Source organism: Ascidiella aspersa, chromosome 9, assembly GCF_963924565.1.
Source record: "Ascidiella aspersa chromosome 9, kaAscAspe10.2, whole genome shotgun sequence".
In the NCBI taxonomy this organism is placed as follows: Eukaryota; Metazoa; Chordata; class Ascidiacea; order Phlebobranchia; family Ascidiidae; genus Ascidiella; species Ascidiella aspersa.
Genome location: NC_139455.1, coordinates 11,150,871 through 11,163,930, shown reverse-complemented (window position 1 = coordinate 11,163,930; position 13,060 = coordinate 11,150,871). Strand labels below are relative to the sequence as shown.

Sequence of the window (13,060 nt, the reverse complement as noted above, 5' to 3'; positions counted from 1 at the left end):
AATAATCACTCTTTTATACTGCATAGCAAGAAAAGGCAAAAGTTGCACAAAAACAAGTATAAAAGTTATAATGGTTTTACCCTTGGGAAGTTCAACTTCCATTGCATGTTGTAAAGCCTCAGCAGCACTGGAACAAGCTTCAATACCACTATCCTGGCAAAGATTTCCTTCACGCAACGCTTTTATGTGACCTTTTGAAAGATCTAACTGCATCTAAGTGCAAAATAATATTATAAAAATATAGCATGAAACTGTTCGCAAAATGTAAAAAAAATATTACAATTTATTAAAGTATATGAATATAAATACTTGAACAAAATAACCAAGGTTTTCAGGTTAAATAGAATATTTAGCTGTTTTGTAGTCAAGGTTAAAACTTGTGGCGTTTACTGCTCTTAAATGTATTTTTTCCAGTAAATACCAATTATAATTCTTTGAAATAACCACTGCAAATACAGAACTTGTATATTAGGCATTACAAAGGCTTTAATAGTCAAAACCCTACAGCCGTGATTTACAGCGATTAAGTCAAATTTAACATGTAACCAGAAAGTAATGTTAAGCAGCTCTATGTTAATAAACCAATAAACCACAAAGGTTGGTTGAAGAACTAACACTGGGGTTCTTTAACTGGGGTACGAGAAAAAATAGGGGGGGGGGGCACTTAGGAGTAATCTCATTCTACTTCTGACACTATGACGATTTTCAGTTAAACAAATAAATTGTTGCTAACATATTATGTGATAAGTGAGAAAAAAGTTTAAGCTTAGAAAGTACAACGTCTAAGCTGAAACCGCCATATTAAGCATGTTTAGCAAATAATCACAGTTATTATAATTGTATTATAAGTAGCAAGCTATTAAATATTATCACCATTTTTCTGCCATCCACTCACTAATGGGCTAAAAATGTTTTTTGAATGAAATTGCAGAATCCTAAACACTTGTTTGGTCTTTAACTTATAATTTTTATGGGGTATGCTGTACATCCAGATAAATCAAAGGGTACACATCTACAAAATGTTAAGAGCCCTTGAGATAACCTACACGAAGGAGCCCTGTGTAGGTGGATAACTACCTAAATTGAATATTAAAGAAAGGTTGAAAACAACAATAAGTGCAGTCCGAATATGGTGTGGCTCCTAATTGAGTGGCGTGGATAAAACCAGTTTTTTGGGTAATTTTGTGGTTGAGAATGAAGCTGTTGTTAAACAGTTTGGTTACGTACGGACAAAAAAGGCCTAAATTAGTTTTGTTTGAGCTAAGTACAGACAAAAAGGTGCCCAAATTAGTTTTATCCGGGCTATACATACAACCAAAACAGTGGTTTTGTTTGAGCTACGTACAAAAAAAGGTGCCAAATTAGTTTTGTCCGGGCTATACGTATGGCAAAAAAGTGCCCAAATTAGTTTTATCTGGGCTATACATACGACCAAATAAAAATTCTCCAAGACTCAAAGTCTAAAATTCAAACTTTTCCATCCTTTAAATGACCTAATTGACGTTGACCTTTTTGCTTAGAACTGCATTAATTTTTGATGGAACGGGTGGTAGTTTAGTAGCTGCGAAATTTTGTTTTTGATTTTATGAATGGTAAGTTTTTGACATACTAATTTTGATTAGTTCTTGGTGTCTATAGGCTCATTTAACTCATATTTGCATCTTTTACTACGAATTTGGGCTTAGTTTTTCTGAACAAGATAGTACAGTTAATAGGGATCTAAGTTGTGCATAGAGGTTACACAGTTTAAATGTTACAAATGCTTACTGGTCAAAGTGCTGCAATTCGCATGATAATTACTTTGACCATTGGGCGGTTACACTGCGCTATGCTTGACTAAGCTGCCACACAAATTACCAAAGAAATTGCGTTTCAAAAGAAAACATGGTGTTGCATAACACTTGCAACAAAAAAATTAACTTATCGCACATAACTGCTTTTTTATTATATGGGCCGAAAATTTATTTTCGGGACATATCTTGTTTTTGCCGCTATTCTTTTTTGGTTTCCTATGGTTTCCTATGGTTTGTTTCAGACCGAGTTTTGTCCGAAGCTTTATAGAAAAAGTAGACATCGTAGAACCTTCAAATTTTCAGACATGGCGTAGAGTGGTATGAAGGTGCTTTGTAAAAGTTTATGAGGCTGCACTCCCAGGGGCCTTTGCTTGGGGGGTAAAAACCTGAAATATTGCGTTTTAGCACTTTGTAGCTAACGACAGCCATCTAGCAGCAGAAAAACTTTCATACAGAATTCGTTCATATTCGCTTGCTTTGTCCAGCTCGCGTCGCGACGAGGCGGCTGCTGGCATCCCTGCTGCGCCCTATTGTCCCGCGCGTGCAACATTTGTGTTGGAAGTGGCTTGCCTAGTAAAACTATGCACATGCGACTTGCCTTTCATAAAGAGGCCTCTCTAAGTAAAAAAACCTATTGCTCTTACAACACAAAATATTTTACCACCGCAAATTTAAATGCGAATCCTACAGGCAGTGTACACACCTCTGTTAGCACATGTTGTAATTGTTGCACCATTCAAACATATCAACACCAGGTCTAAGCAAATATAATTATACAAGGGCCGCAACAACAAAAAGCTTAAGTTTAACGCATTCTTAACGACGACGTTACAAAGCTACGTCATAACATGGCGTCATAAATAAATAAATCTTGCGTTTATTGGATTTAAATTGGCAAAACTTTCAATATAAAACGTGGCTTATTAGGCACATAAACGTGTTTGCATATTGCTCAAAACTACAGATTTAAACTCTGTTTCAACAGTGATTACTCAGACCAAGGCATGGTAAAAATTTACACAGTAAAAGTTGGAAAAAGTATAGCAAACCGTAGACGTTAAATCATTTAGAGAGAATGAAAATATTGACTTTTTAAACATGCTAGCTGACCAAAATGTGATAACATGGCCGTAAGCATTATCTACGTAAATTTTTATTGATCAAATGTATGTTTCGATCATTTGCCAAAATCTACGCCATATTTGAACCCCCTTCGCTTCAAAGCCATAAGTTATTATATTATTATACACAACTTATAATTGTGTGTAGATATGTTGGATTGGAGTAACATACAGAACAGGTGCAAATAGCAAATATTTTCCAAATACGATGTTTCCAATATTCTCCAAATCGTATTTCATCGTATTGTCGCGGTAATACACAAAGAGGTAAGGCCGTGAATAAAGTTTCACCCACCGTACAATTAACGGAGGGAAGCATTTCGAGTAGGGATGTTCAAGGCAGAATATCGGCGACACATTTATAATGCTTGCTTTAAATGCGGCGTCAGCATTTTTTGGGGCGACCAATTACTTCGCGATAAGCTTCGCCTAATAATTAAGTGTCAATAGGGTGTATTTACCGCCGCAAGTTTAAATGCGAAATCTTAAGGCAGTCTACGCCTCTCTGTTAGCACCTGTTGTGCATCTTGCTCCAACCAGCATACCAACATCAGGCCTAAACTTATCTAGCAAAACTTTCGATTTAATAGTTTGCGTATTAGGCACATAATAGTGTGTTTCATATTGTTTAAAACTACAGATTTAAAGTCTGTTTTAACAGTGATTGCTCGGACCAAGCCATGGTAAAAATTTACCGAGTCAAAGTTTGCAAAAGTATTGCAAACCATAGGCGTTAAACCATTTTAAGTCTTGAGGAGAATGATAATATTTGGTTTTCAAACACGTAAGCTCTGGCCAAAATGTAATAAAATGGCCATGTACATTATCTACGCAAATTCTATTTATCAAATATATGTTTCGATCATTTCCCAAAATCTACGCCATATTTGAATCCCTTTCGCATCAAAGGCTTAAGTGGGGAATTTTTCGGCCCATATCTGTTTTTGCTTGCAGAAACAAGTTAAGGAAAATGAAAAACAAAATATATAATATAAAATACACAATACAAAATATTAAAAAATAAAAAGTATTAAATAAAAAAAAAAATGAAACTAAAAATAAAACATAAAAAATTAAAAATTAAAAATCAAAAAATTAAAAATCAAAACAAAAATAAATAAAAAAAATAAATAATAAAAATAAAAACATTAAAAAATAAAAATATTGAAAAATAAAAATAAATAATTAAGTCAATCAAAAATTTAAAAAAAAAAAATTGAAAAAAAAAAAAATTAAAAATTAAAAAAAAATAACACTAAACCTTGAAAGTATACCCCCTGACAAAATAAACTACAACCGCACCCCCGTCTAGTTTATTATGTTTTGGTTGTTTTTTCTGCAGTTACAAATTTACAATATTAATTATTTATAACAATATACATAATGTTATCAAATTGTTTCACTAAAGAAGATTTAAATAAATAAATAAAAATTCATTAGGATTTAACATTCTAGAATCATTATTTTAGATTCGCTACCTACTAGTCATCACACCTTGGTATTCTACTTTGAACATCCCTAGATTAACTATCAATGTGAAGAAAGTCACATTCAACCAACCACAAGCTTATCCAGATCCTCCAAAAGTCTTGTGTGATTTTTGTTTGTGATTTGAATAAAAGACTCTTGGTTCTTCATTTGCCCCATTTGTGATGCTATTGCTCCCACCATTAGATCATAGTTATCCAATCTGTTCTCAATTTGTGTTACTTCATTGAGTGCATTATCGAGCAAAAGCATTAAAGAATTAACCTGGAATGGTAAAATAGATACAAATTATGCCTATAAATTATAAAAAATAAAAATATCTTTGACCAATAATGCATTTTAATTTTATTGACAAGGATAATCTTATATAAAAACTTTATCGGAGCAAAAAATGTTAGAACAGAGGTTCATTAGCAGTGGTTCTCAACCTTTTATGCTTCGTGGCCCCCTTTGAAAGGCTCTCGACCCTTGTTGCCCCCCTGCTTATAAAAATACCAAGCAAGGTGTTTCAAGTCAGTTCACTTGTACTTCTTCATGTTAATAACCAATACAGCCATTAATCAACGAATAAATGCACTTACTACTTTCTAAAAATTTAACAAATAACTCATTTTAATTTAAACTAACTTAGTTAGTCATTACAAATTTTGTTCTTTGACGCCACCAAGGTATTTTGTATATTCGGCTCTGTTCCAAGCGATGTCACTACATTCGTCAAGATGATTACTCAATATTCGTTCTATTAATGCGTTACTATTAGCCTACTTAACAAATAGGCTGCATAAACCGCTGAATGTTGGCCTAAAAATGACCTTTTGAATAACCTGGTATAGCGTACTTTATGCGTTTTACGGTGAAATGTTACTTTTGCAACTGAACGCCCTTAAAAGGAAATTACGAACCGTTGCACCTGGCAATACACACTAGTTGCTCGCCTAACAGCATTTGTCGGACACTTAATGATTAGGCGATGGGTATCGGCAAGTAATAATTGGCCGTTGGAAAAAACAACAACCAAATAGGCGTAACTTTCTGCGATAAAACGAATAAAAAGGATTCAAAATTCTACTTTAAACATCCTCCTACTGACTAGTCAAAGCAGGTGTTGGAAAAATGTGTTACAAAATGTTACAAGAAAGGTTTACAGTCATTATAAAAACACAAAATTAAGTTAACTGGTAAATTGTGAAAATAGTGACATTTTCATTTTAGCAATATCTAGCTGGAGAGTTATGCCGGTGGCCCCCCAATGACCGCTACGTGGCCGAGGCCGGGGGCCACATTTGAGCAACCCTGTTGTATAGCATTCCCCTGGAGGGCAAAAGTTTAAGTTTACAAGGGAGAATTTGTTTGACATACTAATTTTGATTAGTTCTTGGTGTCTAAAGGCTCATTTAACTCATATTTGCATCTTTTACTACGAATTTGGGCTTAGTTTGTCTGAACAAGATAGTACAGTTAATAGGGATCTAAGTTGTGCATAGAGGTTACACACCAGGCCATGGTTCTCATTAACTGAAATTTTTTTGAGATATGCGCGTATCTTTCGTTTTACAACTTCTTTTTGTCCTAATTCGGAAATATAGTTTAGCTCAAAGTATCTGTGTTTAGCACTGTATGTTTTGTGTCATAGGAAAGTACTTGCTTTATATGAAAAACCTCGCGTCGTAATAGCTTTAAACAATTTTGCAATTATCTGCGATATGCTGTTATTTGCAACAAAAAACTTTTCATTCTGTTTATAACGCTTAAAACGTTGAGACTATCCAAGGACAAAACTTTTAGGCTCATTGTTTTGGTAAGACAGTGTACAATAACTGGTAAATTGTGAAAATAGTGACACTTTGGTTTTCGCAATATCTAGCTGGAGAGTTAACCCTGTTGTATAGCATTTCCCTGGAGGGCAAAAGTTTAAGTTTACAAGGGAGAATTTGCTATTTGTATTTATTTAAGCCAGGGGTGTCCAACAAGCGGCACGCGTGCCAAATGTGACATGCGACCAAATAAAAAATGGCATGCAAGCGCCCCTAAATTACTTAATTGGCTATTCAGCCAATTGTAAAAAATACCCCATTTTTTATACAGTAAATCGCCATTGTTTATTCACAATGTAAAACAATCGCTGCAACCTACACGTTTATATTATTTGTATAAAAACGCTTTTATTATTAGAAAGAATTATATTACTAAACTTTGGCACGGGAAGAAGTTATAGAATAACAATTGGCACGCCAGCGTGTTTGAGTTGGACACCCCTGATTTAAGCCATCATAGTTAAGTTTATTGTTTATAGCTACCATTTGTAAATCGTGCAAAAACTAGATGTTTCAGCCAAATTTCTGTTTAAATCAATATAATTTTAATAATAGGACCACCATGGATTTTAATCCATGTGTTGTTTCACTTAATGTAATTTGATGTTATCCTATGAGGCAATACTTCCAGGTGTACAAAATAAAAATTACACCAAAAAGTTCTCCAACAATATTTTTTTCTGATAATGCAAAATTTCTAAATGATAAAAAATATTGCGCTTCTAACTATTTTATAACACCATACAGTTTAGGGTTGATGGCTGACACAAATTAAACATTGTTTTAGGAAATGTTGTATAGGCACAAAAGAAAGAAGATAGGCTGAACCTGTATGACAGAATGTTGACAATTTGGCAAGTATGTCGGCCGAACAATAAGCCAGAAAACTAAAAAAATTGTTGCCCAAAAAAAATGTTGTTTTTCATTTTTTGGCAGGGATTAATTTTGTTGTGTCATTCTAAAAAAAGTTCAAATTTTGTTTAATGGGAAAAAATGTATATAGATTCGTTCATCAAAATACATATGAATTGTTTATCATTTTAAAAAGTACTTAATTTTGCGTTTGCAGTTTTACTTAAAGCTTTTAAGTGATTTAAAAGCGTTTAAGCACTCTTATATTGACTTGAAAAAAAATTACGATAGTGTGATAGTGAATAACCTTGGCAAACAATTTCTATTTAATTGGATTATAAATACCATGGTTTTACAAGCATCTCTGTTATTTGATTATTTAAGCATGTTTTCTTTTAAAATGAAATGTTAACAAAATAAATGCTATTTTTCGTGCTTCCTGCAGTTAAACTTGTTTTGAGTTGCATGTTTGCACACAAGTTCGCTTACAAACAGCTTATTTATGTAATAGTGTTAGAGTAAGTCAAGTAGATAAGTGCACCCACAGGTTGTACTTTTCACCCTTTCGTTTGTAAATATCACAAAACAAGTTTTCGCCTTGGGCGCAGCTCTTGCTAGCATATTTCCTTATTAAATGCCTTCGTTATTGCCTGAGCATGGTATGGTTTAGACATTAGTTAACCAAATACGGCATTTAACTTCATGGATGAGACCAAAAACAGAAGAATTCGGGCAAAAATGTTTGTCACCAGTAGGCTGGCATAAGTAGACTAGCATTGACAGATTACGTGAAAACATATTTGGGAGAGAGTAGTTGGTGTTTCAACTTTTACCTAGTTCAACATTGGATTATGTATTGCAGATGGGTTTTAAAACCACAAATTGCCCCACAACACAGGCAACTTCTTAGGTGTTTTATTTTTACTCAGCTTAATGGATAAAACACTTCTTAAGAAGGATATGTAAGGAAGCTCTTCTCCAGATGACTGAATATAACCTACTGCCCAACAAACACAATGTATTTATATTACAAGTGACAAGTTGTAGATGCGTCACAACATTACGTTTAATTATCTTAATCAATTAGCAACAATTTATTAACCTGAGCTTCTGATCCCATTATTGAGTGCATATTTTGACCATCCAATACAGAAAGATCTCTTGATAAAGAATTAGAAAACGATTCTGCATCACTAATAGCATATTCACATTCTGTGATCATTCGCTCCAAGTCACTTTCTTCTTGATCAGTCAATGCCTTCAAAACAAATATTTACAAAATTTGTTTTCGAAACAAAATTGAATGTATGTGATTAAGCTTAAGAAACATACAAAAAGCAAAGTGTTAGTTGGTCATCACATCTCATCTCCTAGGAAATAAACCAGTGTTTCTAAAGCCTAGTGAGACATTCACTTTGCATCTGTACCGTCTACAAAATATATGTTAAGCATGTTTCCTGACTGTCATACAATTTAGTCAATGCAAGCCTGTATTTATCATGGCTGATTCAGCAGGATATTGCATACACGTATGGATGTTCAAAGTAGAATATTGAATCCTTGGATTCAAATCCAGATGGGATTCGAATCCAATTCTGCCATGTATTTCGGGTAATTGGAACCGATATAATAAATGTTTTACGGCCGATGGTTGCGCCTAATTGCCCAAACACGTGTGGTAAGTTGGCCTGTCGCTGCTGCGAAACATTTATAGTGCTTGCTTTAAATGTAGCTATGTTATGCGGCATAAGCGTTTTTTCGGGCGACCAATTACCGGGTCTCGCGATACTGTTTCTCTAATAATTAAGTGTCAATCAAGCGTTATTGGGCGAGCGATCAACGTGTAATGTCTTGTGTGGAGTTCCCCATTTCCCTAAATGCGTTAAGTTGCAAAAGTAACATTACATTGTAAAACGTGCTGGCCGTGGACAAAATGCCCTATACGGTTACTTGAGGTCAACTTTAGGCCAATATTCAGCAAGGTTATGCAGTTATGCGCAGTGTAATTGTCAAGAATTCGTTAAGTCAATAGTAACTTTGTATTCTTTGCAGTACATTATTTGACTGCATAACAGATCATGTTAGTAAAAAAATAATCCCTAACACCCAACAATGCTTGAAAAAACAGGACCGAATTGCTTAAGACTTCTGTGTGCAGTGTTGCATTGTACTCACTATTGGCAAAAATATAAGTTTTGGCAACAACTTGAACAGTTGACATATTACAGTTTACACAACTGCTTCAAATGACAATTGTTAAGAATGTTAAACATATGGGCGATTTTTTTTATTATAATGTACACATGTTAGAAAATTGTTTGGGCGATTTATTGCTGTGATTGTGGGCCCTGTAGGGTAGATTAAGATTAATCTCATAATTAAAATAATTTAATAAAAATATACTAGGATTCGCTATTCTGGATTCGTTATTCTAGATTTGAAACCTGTTATTCTAGAATACCTTGGGATTCTGCTTTGAACATCCCTACATATACGTATAAAATACATTTTTAACAATATCTCGTTCATGACCAGGGGCGTAGCGTGGGGGGGTATTTAGGAGTCTTGACACCCCCCTTTGAAATCTCAGTAAACAATGATCACAAAAATAAAACCGTAATTGCTGTGATGTTACATCGGAAACATTGCACCTGGCATTGAAAACACGTCGGCCGCCTTACAGGTCGGTGCTTATCGCCGTTAATCAACGCTCGTTATCGTTGTTTCATTTGGCATTTTGCCAGTCACCGACTCAAGTAATCTGAAACAGGCCTTTTAACGCATATGTATTTTATTGGCAAAAACGAACAGACTTCTCAACCACGTAGAGAAAACAGGCGTGTAAACTACAGCAATGTGGCCACGTTTCATACAATCGGCGAAACTAAACTACAAATATCACCAGATTTGTTGATAACCAGCGTTAATTTTGCTGACAACGAAGTGCAACAGTTTGTGATTGACACGTCACAGAGCCTGTTCTGACACCACAATCTAATAGTTTTCGCGCACAATTGAAATCACGTGCCAATCGGACGTGAATGAGTGAACGGAGTGTTGTACTTTTCTAACGTCAAATAGACAAATTTAAAGGGCCGTAAGCTCCTAATAATCGCCGTTTATAGCGTCTAGAATACACAAAACGTAAAATTTTTCGGGCTCCGCCCGTACCCGCTAAGGGTGTTCATACGACGCACGTGTTCGCTTTTGTTGGACGTTAAGCGTTTCTGCTTATTTTTTATGACGTCATTATTCATTACAGTCAGACTGAAAATAGGGGAAAAAGTTGAAATTGCGGGACACCCCCCTTTGAAATGGTCACGCTACGCGCCTGTTCATGACTATGATATCATAGGTACATTTTATTCACAGACTCTTACCACCTACATTTATAAAAACTAGCATATTTCAAATACAACATTCTGCTTTAATAAAAACAAAAAATGTATACCAAAAACTTTGTTCACAAACTTTTGCCTTCTATTTTAAACAAATTCTGTAAATTAGTATTGCACTTTCACTTGTTCGCCCTCAACAAAACCCTTGTTTGAAAAACAAGTATTTTTCATTATTAAAGGAATACCTGATAATCGGCAAGAGCTTCTTCATCTGGACCTGCTAGGTTGTTTGCTCCTCGTGTTGTCTCGTTACCAGTAATTGCAACTAAATTAAAAAATTTACAACTATAACAAATCAAAATCATTGCATTATAATCCATGCATTCACTACATGCAAAAATGAATTGTTGTTTTTAAAGTAGAGTGACTTCTTCAGACTAATTTAATAAATTAATTCCAAATTAATCGTTTTTTTATAACAGATGATTCTTTTACAATGGAGTATTGTATAACTTGTATCATGCTATTTAAAATGTTGTGATGTGTGTGACCTGGCACAATTGATTTTAGGGCTTAATCAATATTTAATGTTTAGTAGTTCTCCTGCAATCAACCCTTAAACTTCCAGACTTCAATAAAAAGTATGTATACTAATTTTAGTCAAAAAGCAAAATATGACATCACAAAAGAAATGGTAATTTTATATGCAGATTAAGCTATATTTAACTTTCAGCGTTCAATAATGTCAGAGCGCAATACTCCAAATAAAGAGACTCATATTTATGTCTGGATGAAATTAAGTAAGATTATTTGATTCCTCTCGTGCTCTCCCGTGTATAATGCTCTGTCTCTTCCTTGCAACAAAAACATCAACCAATGGACAAAGCAAGCCAAAATAATTACAGATTATAATTAGGAGCTAATAAAAACAAAAGTAAAAGTTTATCAAAATAAAAAGTTTTGGGCACCTGTGGATGTGGTAAAAAAATAGAGAGAACACTAGTGTCAGTTCTTGAATAATGCAAAAAAAGACTTTTTGGTGAAAGCCCTGCCTGGTCTAATCAGTGTCTTTATAACGCAATGCATTTTATGATATCACTCTAAAGTTTGGTTATTAACAACTATTTGCTATACGCATATTTTTTGCTAAATTTTCTGGATAAAGCTATAATTAAAAAGAGCAAAATATGGTCTGACCTACTAACCAAATAATCCCGATGAAACCCATGGGTTCACACAGTGTTTTACTTAATTTTTGGGTTTTGCTGCGGAACCGTGCACCTAATTGTACCTATGCGAGTAAAAAGTTTGGATCAAGGCCTGTAGTGCTTGCAAATCAATTACTGTGCTTGCTAAAAGTGTAGTACTGTGAGGTTAACACTTTTTCTGGTGAAGAATGGCTTGGAGATATTCTGTACAATATCATAAAGTGTCAATCAAATGTTATTGTGCAAGTGGCTAGCGTATAATGTCAGGTGCAGGACTTTGCAATTGACTTAAATATTTGTAATAGTATAACTTTGTATTCTTTGACCTGCCTAACTAACAGCTCATATTTGTAGTAGTAAAACCTAAGACATAACAATGTCTTATAAAACAAATGGAATTTGTTAGATTGTGTTGCTTTGAACTCACTATATTGGCAAAACATTAAACTTGGGCAACAACCTGGTGCTGCTATTATGTTTGCATGTTGTTTTTTTTTGTTTTTTTTGTTATGCACAATTCAAACAACTGCCAAAAAGTTTGCAAATAATTGCTGTTTTGTCACTAAAGGGCAGTGTTGTAACAACTTAAGTCAATGACTGTGCACTTAAGTCACTGTTTTCAAATGGGCAAAATGACTTGACTTGACTTAAGTCTTTTAGACAAAAGACTTGGGTTAAAATTAAGTGTTTTCATTTGACATTTTTTCGTAAAATTTGGTTATTGATTCTAATTTTTTAACATAAACAATTTTCTTGCCCTCTATTGCCTTTTTGGTATTTTTTAGTTAAGCTATATTGCTCATAATCGGAAGAGTTTACCCAATTTTAATAGCTTAAAGTGTAATTTTTATGACAAGGACTTGACTTGGAATTGACTTGCTTTAATTATGACTTGACTGGGACTTAACTTGTGAGTTATTGAAACAAATACTTAACTTTGACTTAAGGTATTTTGAAAAGACTTGTTTAAAATACTGCTAAAGGGTATATTATGATTAATTAACCCTAAAAAAATAAAAGGTAAATAATTTATTCAAATATCCTTAGATTATAGTTTTGGATCCATTATTCTGGATTTAAAACCTATTATTCTAACATCCCTTGAGATACTACTTTGAACATCCTAGTTGCCACAAACATTATTTTATATAATTAATTTTTTAATCAAAAAATACCTATTTTGTTTTACTGTTTTGGCAACCTATACAATTCATCTTCGTTAGGGTGAATGACACGTTTCTTTAGGGTGAATAAAACATATTATATTTTTAAGGTTAAAAATTCAACAGGCCCGGTATTTACGCTGCAAATTGTTTTATATTCCAAGCCAAAATATTTTTCCTTGCATAACAGTGAAGGCGAACAATCTTCACAGATAACAATATATTATTAAATGATTCGGCAATAAATTTTTCCCTTTGATAAAAATGTTGACAGCATTGTAGA

General features: G+C 33.9%; 1 protein-coding gene across 5 annotated transcripts in view; it reads right to left on the bottom strand.

The window, feature by feature from the left end:
• LOC146132986 (exocyst complex component 1-like) overlaps positions 1-13,060 on the bottom strand; it is a 32,906-nt gene that overhangs the window by 16,877 nt on the left and 2,969 nt on the right. For all 5 annotated transcript variants that reach the window (XM_083396456.1, XM_083396457.1, XM_083396458.1 and 2 more), the window contains 4 exons: positions 10,652-10,731; positions 8,171-8,326; positions 4,475-4,666; positions 81-213 (listed from right to left, as the gene is read on the bottom strand). In XM_083396456.1, coding sequence (XP_083252582.1) covers positions 81-213; positions 4,475-4,666; positions 8,171-8,326; positions 10,652-10,731 — 561 coding nt within the window. The remainder of the gene's footprint in view (positions 1-80; positions 214-4,474; positions 4,667-8,170; positions 8,327-10,651; positions 10,732-13,060) is intronic.